The 21,201-nt window shown below is 37.8% G+C and overlaps 2 protein-coding genes across 2 annotated transcripts; one reads left to right on the forward strand and one right to left on the reverse strand.

Moving 5' to 3' along the window:
• Positions 1–706: 706 nt before the first annotated feature.
• Positions 707–10,722, forward strand: LOC148736284 (uncharacterized). Its single transcript, XM_088753056.1, has 21 exons — positions 707–930; positions 1,022–1,152; positions 1,697–1,729; positions 2,022–2,054; positions 2,311–2,394; positions 2,897–2,977; positions 3,102–3,143; positions 3,369–3,434; positions 3,605–3,652; positions 3,738–3,841; positions 5,094–5,176; positions 5,382–5,468; positions 5,940–6,013; positions 6,288–6,369; positions 6,475–6,535; positions 8,350–8,394; positions 8,547–8,576; positions 8,861–8,914; positions 9,385–9,420; positions 9,569–9,625; positions 9,744–10,722. The coding sequence occupies exons 1-21, from the start codon at positions 707–709 to the stop codon at positions 9,756–9,758; spliced, it is 1,470 nt and encodes a 489-aa protein (XP_088609182.1). The 3' UTR covers positions 9,759–10,722.
• Positions 10,723–14,228: 3,506 nt separating this feature from the next.
• On the reverse strand, positions 14,229–19,799 carry LOC111342418 (solute carrier family 22 member 15). The gene is made up of 9 exons (XM_022949492.2): positions 19,424–19,799; positions 18,482–18,710; positions 17,681–17,879; positions 17,113–17,328; positions 16,591–16,725; positions 15,852–15,946; positions 15,130–15,241; positions 14,710–14,782; positions 14,229–14,576 (listed from the first exon to the last, which is right to left on the reverse strand). The coding sequence occupies exons 1-9, from the start codon at positions 19,703–19,705 to the stop codon at positions 14,379–14,381; spliced, it is 1,539 nt and encodes a 512-aa protein (XP_022805227.1). The 5' UTR covers positions 19,706–19,799; the 3' UTR covers positions 14,229–14,378.
• Between the last annotated feature and the right edge of the window lie 1,402 nt (positions 19,800–21,201).

Raw genomic sequence — 21,201 nt, forward strand, 5'->3', positions numbered from 1 at the left:
TTACAAAGTGCGACAGATATAGCAAAGTGTGACAATTGTTGCAAAATTGCGACAAAACAGCCCTTCAAACACCTTTTTCTCGATCCTATGAAGCTGAATAATTTGACATTTGGCCATACCATCCAAGAATCAATTGTGTTCTAATATGTTGAAAACTGAACAGACACGAATTAAAGAGCCAGGTGAACAAGGAATGCACCAAAATAGAGGGAGGACCGCATATTCCATCCGATGATGGGAAAAAAAAATGTCGATACGTGAAGGATCGAACTTATAAAAATTCTCATCGGAAACAACTGACGGTGTATCATAATTCATTAAAATATGAAGACTATCAATCGTATGTTCTCGTTTGAAAGTGGCAACTTTTATATGACGTGCATCCTTAAAAGGAGCTTGTTTCTTGACCCCTCCTTGATCAAATTAGCATTCAATAATGTGGATCACAATAATTATTATCCAAACTGATTGCAGTTTAATTTTATTAAACGGCCCATTTAAAGGTGATTGTTCACAATGGAACGTCTACATGTGATCCCAATGGATCCAGATAGCCGTCAAAGTGAGAAAAATATTCATTAGCAATTATGAGATGTAAGTTTTCAAATGTCATGTCATTTACCGGCGAGTACATTTAAAGCGCTTCGACTCTCTTACATCTTTAATTTATTTCGACCGTTTTTGTTGAAAAAGTACTCAAGCAGCAATGTCGACGGACAGGACAAGACGATCAAGAAGTATGAAACGTTCTTTCATATTGCTACGCTACTGCGATCAGCTGAAGGTACAGCGTCCCAACATCCAGCGGGTGTTGGAAAGTAGTGGAAGAGTCACCCAGCTGGAATTTCCGAGCAACTCCAGTACAGCTAATCTGCAAGAGATCGTATTGAATGGTTTCAGGCAGCATCTAAATAGTAGGGAGGCGTCGAGGTAAAGCTGACAAATAGTTAATAAGAAGTAACAGATTTCTGGCCTATAAATATGTATTATGTAGCGGTTAACCGTTTTTTTTTTTTTTTAGATTGCTCTTTTATCGAACTGTCAGTGGTTCTAACCTGTTGACCCTGGCTGGCACATGGGATGATATGTGCGGGGATACAATGAAGGCAATGTTCAAAAGCCGCTGTAGAGTGTTCATGCGATTAGATCGAGGTAAAATAACTCTTAACGAAAAGGGCAAGTCAACTTCGTAGTTAGAAAAGGCCCTAGGGAAAGAAAACATTTGCATAACGACAAGACATGTCCAAGTCGCAACAGCAGTCCCGATAAACTTTTAACGAGGATTACTGGAAAATTCGAACCAAGTCTTCCGACATAACTTTTAAAAGTATGCTGAAGTTTGGAGATAGAGCACGTTGCGGTACTTCATGCTTCACGCGAGCGACGATGCGCAAGTGGCGGGGTCTGGCCCGAGTTGAATCGAGTCTTGACTCACTAGTGCACGGTACAAGTGCTGAAGAGATCTTCTGCTTACAACGTAGAAAATGCATTTTTACAGTGTATTCGGAAAAGTTCGTTTGTTCACGGGACTGAAGAACAACAATGTCTAGTAGAATTATGGTTACGAATATCTGTCTCATTCAAGGAGTACTCATGTTAATCTGCACCATATTTAACTATGTCTGCACTCGGCTCAACTACATCAGACCGTTTCTTTGAAATGTAATGAATAACGTCGTCTTTCTCTCTTTTTCAGATAGCACGAATCAAGATCAGGATGGCGAAGCAGGTGATTATTAATTAATGAAAAGATCAATATCATATTTAAGCATTAAAGGTTTTTCGAAGAAGATCGAGCACCCGCCATATACCGGTAATTGTAGAACTTTCCTTGCCTCCTTGCCAAGGACGTGATTGAAATTCATTCCTAGCTTAATTGATTGTGATGTTCTGATAGTAATTGCAGTTTCCATGAAAAGATGATCTTAAGTGATTCATGATGTGCTGAACCTGCACTCGGCTAAACTACATGATTCAGTTTCTTTTAAATTAACTTAATAACGTCGTTCTCTCTTTTTCAGATAACACGAATCAAGATCGAGATGGTGCAGCAGGTGATTATTAACGAAAAGTTCATATCATATTTATGCATTAAAGGTTTTTCTTAGACGATCGAGCACCCGCCAATTATCGGTAATTGGAGAACATTCCTTACCGGTTGAAATTCGTTCTTAGCTTAATTGACTGTGATGTTATCATTAGTAATTGCAGTTTCTGTGAAAAGATGATGTTAAGTAACCTAGAATACTTTCCAAGAGAATCACTTTATTTCAACCCGATCGTTCTTTTCTTTAATGCTTGATACAACAGGGCAATCAACATCAGGAACTGGAAATGTTAGAATTGGGGTAGCGAGAGCCCCCAACGAGGTGGTTGTGGTAGACCCTCCAGAAGGTACATGACATTATGTGTTATGATTAATAACTTCTAGGATAGTCAGAAATGAAACTTGATTTGGTACCAATAAATGGGGCTGTAACACGAACATGTCAACTGGTGTTTAGATGAGAGTATACAAACACGTAAAAACTTGTGTTAACATTTAATTTAGGTGGACCCTAAAATAGCCATCCATATATTATTTGATTTCAAATAATTTTTATGGCCACTGCCTCCTATGGAGGTGAGGCCATAATGTTGACTTGGTTGAGTGAGTGAGCGAGCGAGTGAGTGTGACTGTAGAATTCGAAAGGATAGATGGATAGAGGAATGGTGAGGTTCTTGAGGTAGCCACTATAATTTTTCATTTCTCTTTGATATTATTATCATTATTTTAATCATTAATTTATTATTATGAATATGACTATTTGTTACCATCTATTGGGTACTCAAAAAGATGTGGGATGTAATAGTAGTAGCCATATCCAGTCTTAACTGCCTTTTTTTTTTACTTCAGATGAAAACACAAGTGATGAGGAACTTGGTAGACCTATCTTTACTTCATCACCAATAGTACATCAAGTACCCATTGTAGCAGGTACATGTAGGTATACTTTCCACACTTTTTCTGTCTGGAGAACTAAAGTGTAGGGTAGCATTGCTCTTGCAGCTTTAATGAACTTGTTTTCCTTTTTTTCTCTTTTTCTTTTCCTTTCAATTAGGTGACCAGAAAAGAGCAGAGATGTTTGTTGAAAGCCTATATGGTAAAGATGAAGGAAGTTCAATATGTAATTATTTCTGGAGTTGAGTTACAAACGGGATGGGCATAATTATATTGCACAAAGAGATATTAAGAATGAAATACCCACTTGAAAAGACTATGAGAGTTGTAATAACTTGAAAGACAAAACTTATAGCTGAAACTAGTCAATTCATGCTGTTTATAGTCTTTGTAATCATTCATCCTAAAGTTGTTCTCAATTTCCTAGAGTCAGTAGTCACATGCTGTCCTATGGCAATGGATGGCCACATTTTGGCTGCACAGGCAGTAGAAGGTAATAGTGTAATCCAATAATTATATACAAATTTTAAAGGTCAAATATTGGCTTGTCAATCCTAGTTCAAATTATAAATTATTTTGATAGGTTTTGAACATGAATATTGTAAAATAATGTAATAGAAGAAAGGGAGAATAAGTTAAAAAAAGACATGTAATGTTTTTCAGTGGGAACAGTGGAAGAGGAGGTGGATCAACTGGTTGGTGCAGAAGCGAGTAAGTAAAGACTTGGAATGAATCATCTTAATCTGGTCCTGCAAAGAAGTTATGTGCTCAATTGATTCTACATTCTTACTGTTAGACCCAAGATGTGGACCAGCCTATGATTTACAGCTTCTTAGAAAACTAATGGTAGCACATGATGTGCCCCCAGTGCTACCATTCCTGTGCATAAATGCACGAGAAGTAAGTGTGTGAAGGTTTGTAGGGATGATTTTAGATAAGAGTTGCATACAAAGTCTCTTCAGGTTATGATGGACAAGTCACAGTTGGCCTAGTCATAAGCATGTGAAACTTCAGATTGTGTCGCAGTCAGGTTCATGACCTTGCTATATGTCAGGGGGTTTTGTGTTTGAATGAAATACATTCTTTCTCAAAGTACCTATTTCCAGCCTGCACCATTAATGACAACCAGAAAACTTGCAGGAAACCTAATCAAATGCTGGGGATTAACCTCTTAGGAGCCAACAGCTATACATGACCTTGTTTCTTGAGCTAACCGCCTCCCGGTTAGCTCAACCGCCTCCCGGTTAACTCAATTGGTTAGAGCACTGGACTGTTGTGCGGGAGGTCGAGGTCGATGGTTCGAGCCCCGGCCGGACCAACACTCAAGGTCTTGAAATAACTGAGGAGAATGCGCTACCTTTCTTTAATAAGAAATGGATAGACATTCTAGTATTCTCGGATAAGGACAAGTAAACCGTAGGTCCCGTCTCCTGCATCTATTAATTAGATAATTTGGTTAGGCAGGGGACGTTAAAGAACCCACTCACGAGATTACTGTGATGTGGTCTGGCCTGTTTACTGGGAATTGGAGGGAGGGGGCATCTTCAAATAAGTTTCCTTCGATTGTTTGTAAAACTGCTGATGCAGTCTGGCCAAAGTCCCCCGAACATTGTTGTGATGCGCATTTGATCAGATCGACATGTTAATTTGCGCAATATAAATATTAAATTATTAAATAAATAAATATTAAACTATTATTTCTTCATGGGACTCACATTTCATTAATTCTAAGTTCTAATGTTGCAATTTAGAATCAAGTGTAGTATTACAACTGACTGAGGTCTATCTTGGGTTCATAGTGTTTTTACATAATTGTATAAAATGTACATGTAACTTTGTGTTCATGTTTAGTTTTTTTAGCGCTTTGCGTCCGATTGTAGTGTTAGAATTGTGACATAAAACACGTCACTTAATTTTTTGACATTTCTGATCAATTCTTCCCATTCCCTAAATTATACAGTTGAGTCATCACTAGTTGAAGGTTACATACATCAAATTACACTGAAATGAAATGCATGTCTTATGAAATTAGAGGTTCTGCACGATATTGTTTGGAAGGGAAAGACAAAATAAATGTTGTGCATTTATACAATTAAAAGCAATTATTATTATAACATTCAAAAAAATCTTATTATCTAAAAATTGAACTCAGATGAGAAAGCAGTGCCACCAGGACTGTATTCCTTTGGTGCTCATCCGCTACAAAGCTTCGCAAAAGGCCATGGATACCCTAAGGTACACCTCCTATAAATCTCTGCAATATAACTTCATAACAATCAGAGCAAAGAATTATACAGTGGTCATGCTTTGCATTTCATTTCATTAGGGATAAGTGATTCTAGTTAAACATATTTCAATAATAGCTGAGATGTGCAAGTCATATTGTAGTATTGTATCCATCACTTCATTGAATATAGTACACACTACTGGTTCATTTCAGAGCTTTGTTGGATATATCAGATGTGTTGGGAACCTGCTATCTGTGTGCCTCCCTTCAAGGCAGCAATTTTGATAACAGTGGTACACTGTAAGTGTTTAGGCTTGATTACCAACCTCTGTTATTATTATTGTTATTGTTGTTGTTATTATTATTATTATTATTATTATTATTATTATTATAATTATTAGTTGTTGAGACACTGGTGGTTCTCCTGGTGACTCACATGATTATCAAGCTGTATCCCAAGGAAATCATTTTCAAATTTTTTTCCCACTTTTACCATGAAACAGCAGTTTATTGGACAACAAAAGTCAGCTCTCAAAAGGCATGTAACCTCAAACAGATTTTTCCATAGTTCATTGTCAATCACAACATTGTCTTGGAAAATAAAATTTAGGAAACAAACACAAATTAGTTGTTCAACAAAAATGCATGCAAAAGTAATATGTTTTGAACAGAACCATCCAAAAGAGACATTGTCATGTCCTCAGTAATGTAATGAATTGAATGTCTTATTTGCATAACTTGTGGGAAACATCAACAATCTCAACAATCGAGTGAAGATGTGGAGATCAGGGTGATGCACCCCACATTAACTTCCAACAGGATGATAGTTGGAAGTTTGATAGCAGGTCAGTGCAGGCATCTGAGCTTCCAATTTGTTGCTCAAATTGTAACCTATCAAAGGTATCCCATACATGGTAATCCTGTAGCTGATAATCATAATTTACAAAAATCTCAAATCTCCTGATTTTCTTCTGATTTGGGAGTTTTAAAAAACATTTACAAACAAACAAACCAAGAAATGAAAAAAATTCAAGTGTATGATGTTCTGTTAAATTATGCAATTTAACACTGATAATTATCTCGTTGTGTATTAATGGTATGGATGACTATGTCTTCAAGGAAATGAAAGTAGCCTTACAAGAGAGTTGGTAGAAGCAATACACCAAGGCAAGGAGGCTTCAAATGCTCTAAAGGCTCACAGGTTAATGTTGCAGTGTACTATAACTAACTATTGTTCAGGTTGATCTCATTATAACCATAATGGTTTAAGTTTTGTAACTCAAACTACATTAATTTGAATTTACAGGGACCTCTTGGAAAGGGACAGAGCTATAAGATTACAGCAGGAAATTGAATTGCAAGCTTCTGTAAGTTTGGTAGATCACAGATAAATTGGCAACCATTAAATACACTGTAGATTCAAAATTGTGTAGCAAAGACAGTTAAATCTGCGTATACCACACATACAGCACAAAAATGCCATTGCATGTACATTAGAAAAAGAAGTGTAAACTGCTTATAGAAAGAACTCATGGTGTATATCTTTTTGGTAGAAGAGAAAAATTTAAAAATACAAACAATAAGGAGGAAATTAACTGAAAATACCATTGTTGGCTTTCTGGATAAACCAATCAGACACCACAAAGATAGCACTATATGAACTAGGAAACAAATGTAGCTTTGAGATAGAATAAATATATGAAAATCATATATTTTGAACTGCGGTATTTGATACGTATGATGGACGATCCTCGCAGTAGATAGCGCTATTTGAGCAATAGCGAAATTCAGACCTGAAAAAAAAAAAAAAAAAAAAATCAGGCCTGTACGGGACTCGAACCACTGACCTCTGCGATACTAGTGCAGCGCTCTAACCAATTGAGCTAACAAGCCAACTGAGAGCAGGCCGTTAAGTTGATTCGTAATGAACCCGTGAAAGTGATAAATGAGATAGAATAAATATATGAAAATCATATATTTTGAACTGCGGTATTTGATACGTATGATGGACGATCCTCGCAGTAGATAGCGCTATTTGAGCAATAGCGAAATTCAGACCTGAAAAAAATCAGGCCTGTACGGGACTCGAACCACTGACCTCTGCGATACTAGTGCAGCGCCCGTACAGGCCTGATTTTTTTCAGGTCTGAATTTCGCTATTGCTCAAATAGCGCTATCTACTGCGAGGATCGTCCATCATACGTATCAAATACCGCAGTTCAAAATATATGATTTTCATATATTTATTCTATCTCATTTATCACTTTCACGGGTTCATTACGAATCAACTTAACGGCCTGCTCTCAGTTGGCTTGTTAGCTCAATTGGTTAGAGCGCTGCACTAGTATCGCAGAGGTCAGTGGTTCGAGTCCCGTACAGGCCTGATTTTTTTTTTTTTTTTTTTTTCAGGTCTGAATTTCGCTATTGCTCAAATAGCGCTATCTACTGCGAGGATCGTCCATCATACGTATCAAATACCGCAGTTCAAAATATATGATTTTCATATATTTATTCTATCTCATTTATCACTTTCACGGGTTCATTACGAATCAACTTAACGGCCTGCTCTCAGTTGGCTTGTTAGCTCAATTGGTTAGAGCGCTGCACTAGTATCGCAGAGGTCAGTGGTTCGAGTCCCGTACAGGCCTGATTTTTTTTTTTTTTTTTTTTTCAGGTCTGAATTTCGCTATTGCTCAAATAGCGCTATCTACTGCGAGGATCGTCCATCATACGTATCAAATACCGCAGTTCAAAATATATGATTTTCATATATTTATTCTATCTCATTTATCACTTTCACGGGTTCATTACGAATCAACTTAACGGCCTGCTCTCAGTTGGCTTGTTAGCTCAATTGGTTAGAGCGCTGCACTAGTATCGCAGAGGTCAGTGGTTCGAGTCCCGTACAGGCCTGATTTTTTTCAGGTCTGAATTTCGCTATTGCTCAAATAGCGCTATCTACTGCGAGGATCGTCCATCATACGTAAATGTAGCTTTATTGATGTAAACAGCTGATAGAAAGAAATCATGATGTAATTTTTTTCTTTTTGTAGAAACGAAAAATTAATATAAAAACAAGAATGAAGAAACTGCAAATACAATCGTTGGCTTTATTTGAAATGTATTTTATAAAGTGGTGCTTTGAATTACATATACTTTATTATGAATTCCACTTTTTCAGGAGGCTTTAGACAAGGCCAAAAGCAAACCACAAACAGAGGAAAGAGTAAGTTTAAGTTACTTTGTTGTATATTTTTAAAGATTTTTTAACCTTACATGAGCAGAATATCAACATGGTTCATTAACAGATATATTACTTCCAAATGAATTTCTAAATCTTGGCATGTCCATTTCCATGTATTCTAAATTCAATCACAGGCCCAAAGACCTCAGGACTTAGAAAATGAGGTAAATAATGCAAATGTTCTGGCAATTGTATTTATTAACAATAAATAAACCAGATAATATCTGAAAAGTAGTATTCCAAAAATCCACATTAACAGAAATGCGTATACCAGTAGTATGTATATATTAGTGTATAAGTGAAGGCATCTGTTTTTGCACAGAGTGAGATGTGGCTGTATATAGTGCTATTAAAAGCAAAACAGGAAATTGGGAAATTATCACTTTTATGCCCCATGTTAATTGTCTACTAAATTAAAATAACTCATTGTATATTACTTATATGGCAGGCTGATCTTGGTGAAGGTGAAAATTTGGATGAAACTGTGGTGGATTCTGCGGAGGTAATGTCTGTACTTCCTTGAAACTGCCAAAACTAATATGGCTTAACTGGCTAAAGTGCAAAATTGGACTTTGATTGATTTACTGGATATTCCCAGTTATGGCTTTTAAGAATCCTAGATATATCTTTGTCTGCAATTGACGTGCTCGTCAATTGATGTTCCTAAAAAACTCTAATATGAGGAAAAATCCAGCAAACTCACTGGCGTGCAGTGAATTTGTTCTTCCATGAGTTTCTAAGTGTTGGTCAAATGCTAATTTCCTCATTGTACTTTGAATTTCAACTGCACGTGCAGCACTGCATGGTAATAATTATCAGCAAAGCAAGGTGAAATTTTTTGGGTTTAAATGATGATTATGATGGTTTCTTTGCAACTCTGAACACTGGAGAAATTATTGCCTTAATAAGTCTTAATAAGTCTTGGGAAATACTTTAATATGAGTAAAACTCCAATTAATCATTTTTGTTTAGGTCCGCAAGAGAAAGCTCGCAAGGTTTAGTGAAGGGGTAATTACTTTTTATGATGTATTTCAAAAATTATCCATTGCAAGTCTTTTTTAAGTGAATAGTAAACCTTTCATTTTGAAAACAACTTTGAAGACATAGGTGGTCAAACACAAACAAGTAAAACTTGATCGTTTTATATATTTTGTAGGAATCTTGTAAATATCCCCATAATAATGAGAGTGACTGTGATGAAGATAGTAGAATTGTAAGTATCGTAAGTGGTTTGAAATGAAGTATAGTTACTATTTCAAAACTTGAAGGAAAAAGTGCAGATCTTTTGAAGAATTTATTTGATTAAAATGTATTTTCTTTTTTTTTTGCAGACTTTCAAGAATTAATAATTTGTATTTTTGTAGTAAAACTTAATCCATAAATTTTCATTTCTATTTAATTTTTAGTGATTTGTTCTTAATAAGTTATTATGTATTACCCATATTCATATTTTTATAAGCAATACAACTATTTAAGTTGTGATACAAGTTGTGGATGGGTTTTATTCAAATTAAACTTCATTTCCCTTCCTTGATGTTGTTTTTTCTTCAAAAAAGGTATGAGATATATTATCAATAGTTTGTCTATCTGCATGTCTTTTGATGCTGTCAATACAAATAATAATAAAACTGAATGAGGTCCAGTTTCAGCACTAGGCAAATATAAGTGTATTCAACATCTCTCATTGTATAATAATAAACTATAAGTGAATCTCGCAACTTGATTAACTGAATTAAACAGGAGGTGATGATTATTGCCAATGTGACACAAAGTAAGAAATCATTCGTTGAAAGCAGAACGGATGGGTTAGCTCAATGATGGTACAAATAAAGACTTGCACTCTCTAAATGAACTGTTTATTGTATCCATTAATTTCTTTTCTGGCAATAGAGAGGTTTCACATCATTTTGATTTCAGTATCAACAAGATTACAAACAACTATGCGCGTGAAATGAAATGAAAGAAAAGTTCTTTTCGTCGATATGTAATGGTGGCCTTAATAATTTCTTCTTTCATACACTGTTGAGGGTCTTTAAAGCAAAACTGATTTCAAAAGGTTTGCTCAGTGATCATCTAAACAATAGAGGCTCAAACTCCCTCAGTTAATAGTTGATATTATCCATTCATTCATTTCTGATCATTAATATTGGTTCTCACAACTACAATACCCCCCTTCCTGTTAATCCAGCCAAACAACTGAAATAAATTTGAATTTATTCAATTTAGAGTTTATTTGCATTTGCACACGACCCCACAAGCTGTTCAGCTTTAAACATTATCGTGTCTAAATAAAGGTGTTATTATACTGTTGGCAGTTATGAAAAGTTTATATAAGTAATTTTGATTTCAGTAATTTTGATTTTCAATTTACAATAAAGCGAAGCACTTGTCAAACTTGAAAAGTAGTATTTCCGTAATGAAATCGACAGTAACACAAGAATTAACATTATTCCAAAGTTAAGCAAAGTTGAATTCGAAATCTGTCGAAGTTCTCTACGAATTCTCGGATGACTTATTTGCTCCACGTGATTTTTTAAATGCAAGCGTAAGAAAGGCAAATATTGTCTTTCCTTAAATTTTTTTATGCAGAGATGTATCCGTTGATAAGAGAAAAAAAAGAATAAATGCTGTGTACTGTAGGAATTCAGCTCACAACCTCTCGCTTTATGGGCTACCAGCTAGTTTTACAGTCAGGGGTCTTAAAATCAGGGGTTCTTACAGTCAGGGGTTCTTACAGTCAGGGGTTCTTACAATCAGGGGTTCTTACAATCAGGGGTTCTTAAAATCAGGGGTCTTACAGTCAGGGGTTCTTACAATCAGGGGTTCTTACAATCAGGGGTTCTTAGAATCAGGGGTTCTTACAGTCAGGGGTCCTACAATCAGGGGTTCTTAGAATCAGGGGTTCTTACAATCAGGGGTCTTACAGTCAGGGGTTCTTACAATTGGGGGTTCTTACAATCAGGGGTTCTTACAAGCAGGGGTTCTTACAATCAGGGGTTCTTACAATCGGGGGTTCTTAAAATGAGGGGTCTTAAAATCAGGGGTCTTACAGTCAGGGGTTCTTACAATGAGGGGTCTTACAGTCAGGGGTTCTTACAATCAGGGGTCTTACAATCAGAGGTGTTACAGTCAGCGGTTCTTACAATCAGGGGTTCTTAATCAGGGGTTCTCATATTCAGGGGTTCTTACAATCAGGGGTTCTTACATTCAGGGGTTCCTACTATCAGGGGTTCTTACAAACAGGGGTTCTTACAATCAGGGGTTCTTAGAATCAGGGGTTCTTACAGTCAGGGGTTCTTAGAATCAGGGGTTCTTAGAATCAGGGGTTCTTAGAATCAGGGGTTCTTACAATCAGGGGTCTTACAGTCAGGGGTTCTTACAATCAGGGGTCTTACAGTCAGGGGTTCTTACAATCAGAGGTGTTACACTCAGCGGTTCTTACAATCAGGGGTTCTTACAATCAGGGGTCTTACAAACAGGGGTTCTTACAATCGGAGGTGTTACAGTCAGCGGTTCTTACAATCAGGGGTTCTTACAATCAGGGGTCTTACAAACGGGTTCTTACAAACAGGGGTTCTTACAATCTGAGGTGTTACAGTCAGCGGTTCTTACAATCAGGGGTTCTTACAATCAGGGGTCTTACAAACGGGTTCTTACAATCAGGGGTCTTACAATCAGGGGTTCTTACAATCAGGGGTCTTACAATCAGGGGTTCTTACAATCAGGGATTCTTACAATCAGGGGTTCTTAAAATCAGGTGTTCTTACAATGAGGGGTCTTATACAGTCAGGGGTTCTTACAATCAGGGGTTCTTACAGTCAGGGGTTCTTACAGTCAGGGGTTCTTACAGTCAGGGGTTCTTACAATCAGGGGTTCTTAAAATCAGGGGTTCTTACAATCAGGGGTCTTACAGTCAGGGGTTCTTACAATCAGGGGTCTTACAGTCAGGGGTTCTTACAATCAGGGGTCTTACAGTCAGGGGTTCTTACAATCGGGGGTTCTTACAATCAGGGGTTCTTAAAATCAGGGGTATTAAAATCAGGGGTTCTTACAATCAGGGGTATTACAGTCAGGGGTTCTTACTATCAGGGGTTCTTGCAATCAGGGGTTCTTAAAATCAGGGGTTCTTACAATCAGGGGTCTTACAGTCAGGGGTTCTTACAATCAGGGGTCTTAAAATCAGGGGTTCTTATAGTCAGGGGTTCTTACAATCAGGGGTCTTACAATCAGGGGTTCATATCAGTGTGTTTTATATGGAGTGATGTGCCCAGATGTTGATATCGATCGTCGATCGTGAAGGTCAGAACCGTACTTGACATCCAGGGGTTTTATATTTGTACCTCTATATAGTCGCTATGTAACGATGATGATTTACATAAGGGGGTTTTGAATAAAATGTCATGGTTGTTTTATATAAGGGTCTGTTCCCAGCTATTGATAATGATCCGTAAACACAGTATTCTCTATCTTCTTCCTCTCTCGACTATCGTCTTTTTCATCTCTTTCTTCTCTCCGGATATCGCAAGGTCAAAAGGTCATAGCCTCGTCACATCATAGCTTCCAAAAGTTCAGTCAGCAAGCCACGAGGGTAAGCCCTCGGGCAAATCTCCTTCTTGTACTTCTCTTAAGCCAGCTTTTATACATTTACTTTAGTTATCTAGAATGTTCTATTACTATTTATAGCGTATTACAAGTTGTACTATTTTTGGAAACTGCTGAGTCACATGAAAGAAGTTTCTGGAATATTACAGATTATAGATAATTCTAGAAAAGTCTGGGATTGCGTGACAGATTCAGTAAAAATAATTCGATCCTCGTAACAACTTGTATGGTTGCCAATTCTTGTTCTATTTTCTCGATCATCAAAATACGATCGCATTAATCCCAAGGCGGAGTCAGACAGTCCATATGCTTTCAACTTCGCCAGTAACAAATTCGGATGTAATGAGTCAAAAGCTTTGCTAATGTCTGTGGATAATATCACTGATGCATGCCCTTTGTCTGCCGCATACTTCCAGTCTTCAGTAAGGCGTATTAAGGTCATATTAAGGTCTTTTTTATCCTTTTTTATCCTTGATTTTCAAACATGGCTTCGGGTCCGCTAACTACTGGAACTTTTGAGAACGGGCCCCAAATCCGTTTTCAATCGTATCAACGCCAAGTTCTTACGTTCGTGTAGCCAGCTATATTACAATCCAAAGATCCCAGATATGTGTTCTCATAAAACATAGTTAACTATGCATAAAAGCACTCTAGTTTATTATTTTCCATTTTTCTGCTTGTAGCACTCAGCTGAGTGTTCTTAACGACTAAAAAGTAACTTAGTATGCCTAAAAGCTATTAATCCCCCTGACTAATAAGCTCTTCTAATAATAAATTGATTTTGTATAATAGTAATAATTAACAAATGGTAAACACCACAGTGTACACTATTGAGTTATGGATGCACGCGGGAGGTTGCTAAGCACGAAAGAAGCGTAAGAGTCGCTCGAGGCGATAGCCGAGAGCGACTCTAGCTTCTTGAGTGCTTAGCAAACCTCCCAAGTGTATCCATAACTCAATAGTGTACGCTGTGGTGTTTACCATTTGTTTTATAACATAACATTGATACATTGTAGCTAAAGAGTTCCCTTTTATTTAACAAATCTTACGCGACCAGAAAAAACAAGTGCGCGCGGGAAAATAGTCTTTGCATTTGCTCACGTCAGCAGCGTACACCCATGGGCAAATGGGGGACGCTAAATTGACCAATCAGAGCGCGCGCTTTACTTTGGTTATGTTATAAATTGATTTTGTGAACACAGGGCTCTGTTTGCTTGACCGCAAATATCTCAAGTATACTTCCCTCTAAGCTATGAAGCTTCGACAGCCAGGGTTAGTGAGCTTGTGTTATAAAACCGAGTTTAGCTAAAGTAACAGAACAATCCCTTAAGAACCAGGTAGTTAGGTTTCAATACAGTTTTGGTTCATTTTCTTGGGATTTCTATAAAACTTTGGCACTGAGCTACGTCACGAAGTTTTTCATTTTTTCGGTTGGCTTCTTCCTGACGCAGATTTTCTTTAGTTGGTTGGTTGTGAGTCTCTGGTAGAGTGAGGCAAACAACAGCAGCTGCCACGGCCAAACCAGCCATTATTCCAAATGGAAGAAATCGGTGGACGGTTAGCTGTTGAGTAAAGGAGGTTGAGTATTGGGACGTTATTTGAGTATTTGAAGGAGGTGTATTCACTAGATATCAAATCCCAATTAAAGTAAGAGCTCGGTAACCTATAGGAGAGGTAAATATGTTGGTCTCTTACCAATAGCGGAGCGAAGGCTGACAATAAAGCACTTACACGGGCAGCAGCTGTTGATGTACCCATGGCAACGTTCCTGCAACAGAACATAAAGAATTAAGATGATCATAGGGTACTGTGATGTCAGGTTGGCATAGCTTCATTATAGTGTTGCCTCGTGACGGGGCATTGCGCGAACGTATAAGAAGTTTTCTCCAACAATAAAGAATAGTCGGTCGATGCGTAAATGGCGTCTGTGATTAAAACAGCTATTTCGTCTTTGACACTGCAGACCGGAAGAGAAATCAATTGATCGGATACGTTATAAGATAAAATGATAATATATATGGAAGGAAAAAGAGAATATTATTTTCGATATGGTGACAGAATTGGTCGGAACAGCTCATAAAGTTCTTCTCTAGCGGTTCTAAGCCACTGAATTACCTCAAAGTCGTCGGAAACATCTCTGCGGTGAAAATGTAAATCAAAGTGAATGCGATGGCTACAGCAAGCCTGGCAACAACCATGGACATGAAGATTTTACCAATCAGATAACCTACTAGCAAAATTTAAACGTTAACTCTTATCTGAGAGGAAGATTCTTTCATCATGCTGCTACACTCAGCTTTGGTAAAGGATCATTAATGGAGCTAGTATTGCAGGAGCATTAACAGACTCATCGAAAAAGCCCTTACTAGCGATCCTCCTCAGGGAGGTTGTGGGGTCATTTCCGGCATTACTATTCAGTAAGGATTAATTACTACTCGTCGTTAATGAGACAATTTGGTGAGACAATTTGGTCATTGCAGCAGGAAAATACGCCTCTGATAACGACGTTCGCGTTTGGGGCCGTCCCTGACGATGCCGTTGAGCGGCGAAAGCTCGGACTTGTACAATATTTACAGTAATTCAAGGCCACATTAGCGTTTTTGTTTTACCCAAAATGTTACTGAAGGACAACATTCAAAGTTTGACTTCTATGTTTCGCCGCAAAATTGTTATCTAGTCTCCCCGCAGTATGTTCTCTCCAAAAAAGCAATTAATAGTCAAGGGGAAATATAGCTTTTTGAGAATATTTCAACTCTCCTTTCTGTACGAACAGTATTAATTGAATCACCCGTTTTCTAGATTTTGCAGAGTTGATCAAATGATAAGATACATTTCACCTTTGTCGTTATCCTTGTCTGATAAAAGAAGTGCACCAACTGCTCCCACAGCCGATAGAATAAACGATACCACAATGATCTGCTTTCGACGAAATCTAGATGTCAAGATATGAAATGAACAAAACTTTTCATGGGAGCAAATAAGAATTCAACTATGGTTAAGTTCAAAATATATAATGGGAAAATTACCTATCTCACAAAACGTTTAGAACACGAAAAACTAAACTCAAAAAATTTCATATAGTTGACAGATAGTATAGATGACACAACAATCGATGAATTGACCAGAGAATCGCTCGATCGATCGATCGATCGACCGATCGATGATATCATCCAATGAATGACTCATTGCTGCTGATTGATAAATTGGTTGAGTAATTGACTGGAGTGATTTGATGATAAAGAGGGGACATTTCTGTAGAAACTGTGGTGCTTCGGTGCTACGTCGTTGTGTGGTTTTTATAAGAAAGTTTGGTTTAATCAACTGAGTTGATAATGTAATTTGGCCACTATAGAGTGTTTCTAGGGCTAACGTTACGGTTCCAAGTGTTAGCCCCTCGTCAGGGTGAATGAAGAGCTGACGCTCGTAATGTCAGCCTTAGAAACTCTCTGCAGCGGTGGCCAAATTGAATTATTAACTGAGTTGATGAAACCAAACTAACTGATTTAATGGTACATTGGTTTACTGATTGGGATAATTCTTTAGTTAAATAGCTGGTTCCGTTATAGATTTTCTTACCTGACCGCCAAAACAGCAGATAGAGGGTATGCTATTAAACCGGCAACAGCAGCAATGACAACATTGATGTAGGTATTGCCCCCAATAAATGGTGCACTAAAAGCTGTCGCCCAGTAAATAAAAGATACTGCAAACCTGATTATGAATTTAAAAAAAATAAATAAAAAATAAAATAAGTAGTTTGGGAGGTGATGAAAGTCTCTCCATTCTTATATAATCCAAGTTCGTGCACAGTCAATTTGCAAGATTAAACTCTTATTAGTTATTCCTGAGCTGAATTCAAAAGACAATTTGTTTTCAGAACGAGAAAGTATTAAGCTTGTTAAGAGTGATTAGAAGACCTTTAAAAGAGAGACAAATACTTTTTAAAGAGAGGATACACTTATAAAACAACAGGTACATTATGAAATTTTCAGGCAGCAGTGTACACCTGCAACTCAAGGCAAAGCACAACTTATATTGCAATACTTTTGATGATGATGAGTTCAAATCCATCGTATCAAATCTAGCAAGCAAACTTACCACATGAGCCAAGAAGCGAGTGTCCTGTGAACCATCCCAGCCGACATAAACAAATCACGAAAGTCACCAAGTCGCTCAATATTCTCGTCATTGGGCAAAAGTAATGCCTCTCCTGGCATGCTTTTACCATTCGCCTTAGCAACTTTACTAAGTATGTCTCTCGCTTCCATCACCCGACCTTTCTTGAGAAGCCAACGGATGGACTCCGGAATAAAACTAAGGGACAAGAAGTATTGTGATCTCGACAAACACAGTGAACATCTCAAGATAAATAAACAAATATATGAATAAAACAGTTGGAAATACAAGAGAGTTTCAGGAGACGATGCTAACAATTTTCAGGGGAAATAGATATAAGCTCCAATTGGGGGAGATTTTAGTGATTTTTTACATTCATTTAGTTAATTAGTGTGACCTTGCTAAACTAAAAGAAAAAAAGAAAAAGAAAATTGTATGCCTTGTAGTCTGAACTATGTGATGAGTGCGCATATTGTGGGGGCATGTTAATCTCTAGTCTTGAGAAATGGGTTACTATAGCACTGTACTAGCAGTGAAACGTGCTACTTACAACCAGCCAATTACAAGCATGCACCCAGGAGCTCCTGTGACAATGGTCAGAAGCCTCCAATCTCTAATGGCATAAGCACATCCGGCTAAGGCCTGACTTCCCACTGCAATACCACTCCAAACGAGTGCTCCTGCGGCACCCCTGTGACGTATCCCAGAAAACTCCATTGCCAACACAAACACCGGGATGCTATACCCTCCTGTATGTTAAAAAATAAAAATAAAACGGACAATGTTGTTCCTAATATACTCAACAACCATGCATCTACATGGGGAAGGAGGGATGTTAACGTTTAACCCCTTATTTTTGGAAGGATTGACCATAGTACTCAGAGGTACTTCCATACGAAAATCTTTCGTCTTGAGGTCTTAATTTTACCCTCTTTTGTGCATATTTTAGCCGAAAGAATTACCCTCCGGTATTCCCTACATGAAAAAAAGTTTACACCCTTTAAGAACCTTTTTAAGAACACAGCCAAAAGCAGCTTAAAATTGCTCAGGGGGAAATTTCCTTGCTTTTCCATATTATTCAAGTCAGTAAATCTACAGCTTTTCATGATATTTGAAACCCGAAAGGTTTCCCATTTTCGGCAGCATCATTCGTTATGGGCCGTTATGGGCCGTTATGGGCCGTTATGGGCCGTTATGGACCGTTATGGGCCGTTATGGGCCGTTATGGGCCGTTATGGGCAGTAACCCACTTCTCCCCGGAGACATAGTACTTAGGTCCGGAGAAGGATTTCCATTACCTCAACTGACACACTTTTACGATGACAAGCTACTCGAGGTAAATGTTGCTTACCCAGCATAAAGCCAACTATGCTACGACAAAGAGCGAAAAACCAAAACGTCGGTGCAAATGCAGAAACAAAATTGAACAGCCAGCAGAAAAAGCCACAGATAAAGAGAGGGCGCTTCCTGCCAAACTTGTCTGACAAAGTACCAACAACAATGCTGCCAACAAAGAAACCTGCGAAGATCACAGAGGTTGATACGAATCCCAAGGAGCCGCGGTCACAGACAAGGTTGAACTGTGATTTAAAAAAATAACAATCAGATACGCGAATTGACATCTCATCAGATATGTTACCTTTTGTATAAACCCCAGAGCTTATTAACAGACAGCTTACAACTTAAAGCTTTTTTTTTTTTTTTTTTTTTTGGGGGGGGGGGGGGTAACAATAGTTACAGAAGATATCACGCTAGCTCTTTGCATAGGGGATTTGATCCAGGCACCCCTCCCCCCCTCCCCTCAAGGAATATGCAACGATATCCATCTCCGTATCCTCCTCCTCTTGGTTTTTTTTTTCTTTTTAGTTCTTATAAAACACAGATTTCTGTTTAATTTTGCCGTAAACATATCTGGTTCCTTTATCTATCCGTACCATGATTTTTTAGTAGTGAGAGTTCGTGTTTTGACAGACCGTCCTTGGATAGCAGCGACCTGAAACAAAATTTAACTCTCCCACCCTCCCCTGGGTGTGATTTGACATAAAAGCGCTCAGGCCTAACATTCGAAATTCGCACTCGTGTTGTAATGGCGATTTTCGCATTTCCTTCGTGAATTTAGCCAAAGTAAGAGAAGCGATTTTGAATTTTCCCCCGTAATTTTATAAGTTTGTTTGGTAGTAATGCTATCGTGTCGCAATCTCTTACAAGCGCTGCATCTGCTACACTTGTACTCAAAACGATAGTCCACAAAAGGCATTGTCTATGAATTTGATCAGGTTTACTGAGCACAAACCTCAGTGACAACTGATGTGAAGTCGTCTTCGAATTTCCAGTCTCCCCTTGAGATGTTACATCTGTGTTTGTATCTCTCGTCTCTGATACTAATGCTGTCTGTGAATGAGCAAGTGGAGTTATTTATACATTTCCAGTTGGGTTCTGAAGCTATAAACACCATGATCATCACGGGAACAGCCCACCAAAAGAGATAACATAGATTAAAAAACACGTTGAGCGCAATCTGGTAGCGACCAAAACTCCCAATCCGTTCAAAAAAAGCATCTGTCGTCAGTGCCATTGTTGAACAAAAAGAACAAGCAAATGAAATACGTTTTTAAGTGAGTAAATGATCTGAAAAAGTTCTGTAATCCTAAAGTCACGAGAAGTCCACGAGAAATGATGCGAAGGCGCTGCACGTGCTTTTATTCATTTTCTTTTTTTTTATCTTTTACTTTTTTTTTAAATTTTCATGGCCTAATGCCTCCTATGGATGCGAATCCATAATGTTGTCTTGTTGAGTGAGTGTCACAATAGAATGGGAACGACCTCTCGACCTACAAATAAGTCTGCCGGGTTTTACACGGTATTCCACGTTCTTGGCTTTTGCATTGTGTTTCAGAGCATCTTCGGTCGATCAACGCTTGGTGACGATTTTTTGGGATCACTTCGAATGTTACTCGGATTAATACGTGATCGCACTGTTTCTCGGTGCTACTTATTGTTTGATTCAGAATATTATAGAAGACAATAAACACCTCGCAATCATTTCAGGGTGGCGCATCAAAAATCAAGGCTTTAGCTTGCGGAAATGTATTAAAAGATCTGATCGGCGCATCATGAAAATTGCTCTCTTTGAGGAGAATCAACGAATTATGCCCAGCAGATCCAAAGATATAATTTTTTCAGTTCTATGCCGTGACACCACAAAAGATGATAAACATCTAAACATAATTTCACAATGGCGTCTTCGGCACGTAATTGAAAAAAGAGTTTTCTTGTAGAAATATCTAAGAAGGTTTTATTTGCACATCGTGGAAACTTTGAAGAAAAATTGTATTTAGTCCAAAAGAGAGCATTTTACCAATTTAATCGGCGATTGATGTATAAAACGAGCCGCTAAATTTGCCAGACGAGCAACTTGAGTTTCGAAGTACGATATCTTGAGTTTAACAGGTTACCCTATTTGATGGAATGATGAACGGTGGAATGGTAGAATGGCGGAATATCCTACAAGGCGAAATGCCTTGTTGTATAAAAAAAGAGTCTCACAAACGCGGGATTGCTAAGAAACGGAGAAAGTAATTTATAATTAACAGGCAAAGTTAACATTAAAATTCAAAGAAGCCTAGTTTAATCATCATGAGAACCTAAAGGATAGACCAATAGAGAAACGGTGAAATTCTTGGGCAAGCCCCTCTAAGGAGCTCTACGTGTCCAATTTTGTTAAAACCAATTTTAACAAAATTGGTTTTAATAGCCTGAGTAAATGCCTCAACGTTCAGACCGGATGGCCCGGAGTTTCAAAAATTAAAAGGGAGAATTTTACCACTTTGAGCTCTGATGCAGGCTTGCACACTCACTTATACTGTTTCCGCAGACTGCCTAAACGCGCTATGTGTCATTTTGGTCATTAAGGTCATAGGAATCTAATTTGGTGAACGTGTGTATTATCTGGGGCAGTACAAGCCAAAGAGGAAAGAAGAGGGAAGGAGAGATATCTGAGCCCAAAATAAAAATTTAGCAATTTTTTTTTTCATTTCTATTATTTGTACTTGAAATTACTTTGCCAGTGTA

Source organism: Stylophora pistillata, chromosome 3 (genome assembly GCF_964205215.1).
Source record: "Stylophora pistillata chromosome 3, jaStyPist1.2, whole genome shotgun sequence".
NCBI classification, from domain to species: Eukaryota; Metazoa; Cnidaria; class Anthozoa; order Scleractinia; family Pocilloporidae; genus Stylophora; species Stylophora pistillata.

Bases quoted from the DNA above. Each gene is read 5' to 3' on its own strand.
- LOC111342418 (XM_022949492.2), bottom strand. From the start codon at position 19,705: ATGGCACTGACGACAGATGCTTTTTTTGAACGGATTGGGAGTTTTGGT. The intron at 16,726-17,112 runs GTAAGTTTGCTT...ATTCATAATCAG, and splicing joins CTCGCTTCTTGGCTCATGTG to GTTTGCAGTATCTTTTATTT. The intron at 14,577-14,709 runs GTAAGAGACCAA...TTTACTCAACAG, and splicing joins CAGCCTTCGCTCCGCTATTG to CTAACCGTCCACCGATTTCT.
- LOC148736284 (XM_088753056.1), top strand. From the start codon at position 707: ATGTCGACGGACAGGACAAGACGATCAAGAAGTATGAAACGTTCTTTC. The intron at 1,153-1,696 runs GTAAAATAACTC...TCTCTTTTTCAG, and splicing joins GTTCATGCGATTAGATCGAG to ATAGCACGAATCAAGATCAG. The intron at 3,842-5,093 runs GTAAGTGTGTGA...AATTGAACTCAG, and splicing joins TGTGCATAAATGCACGAGAA to ATGAGAAAGCAGTGCCACCA.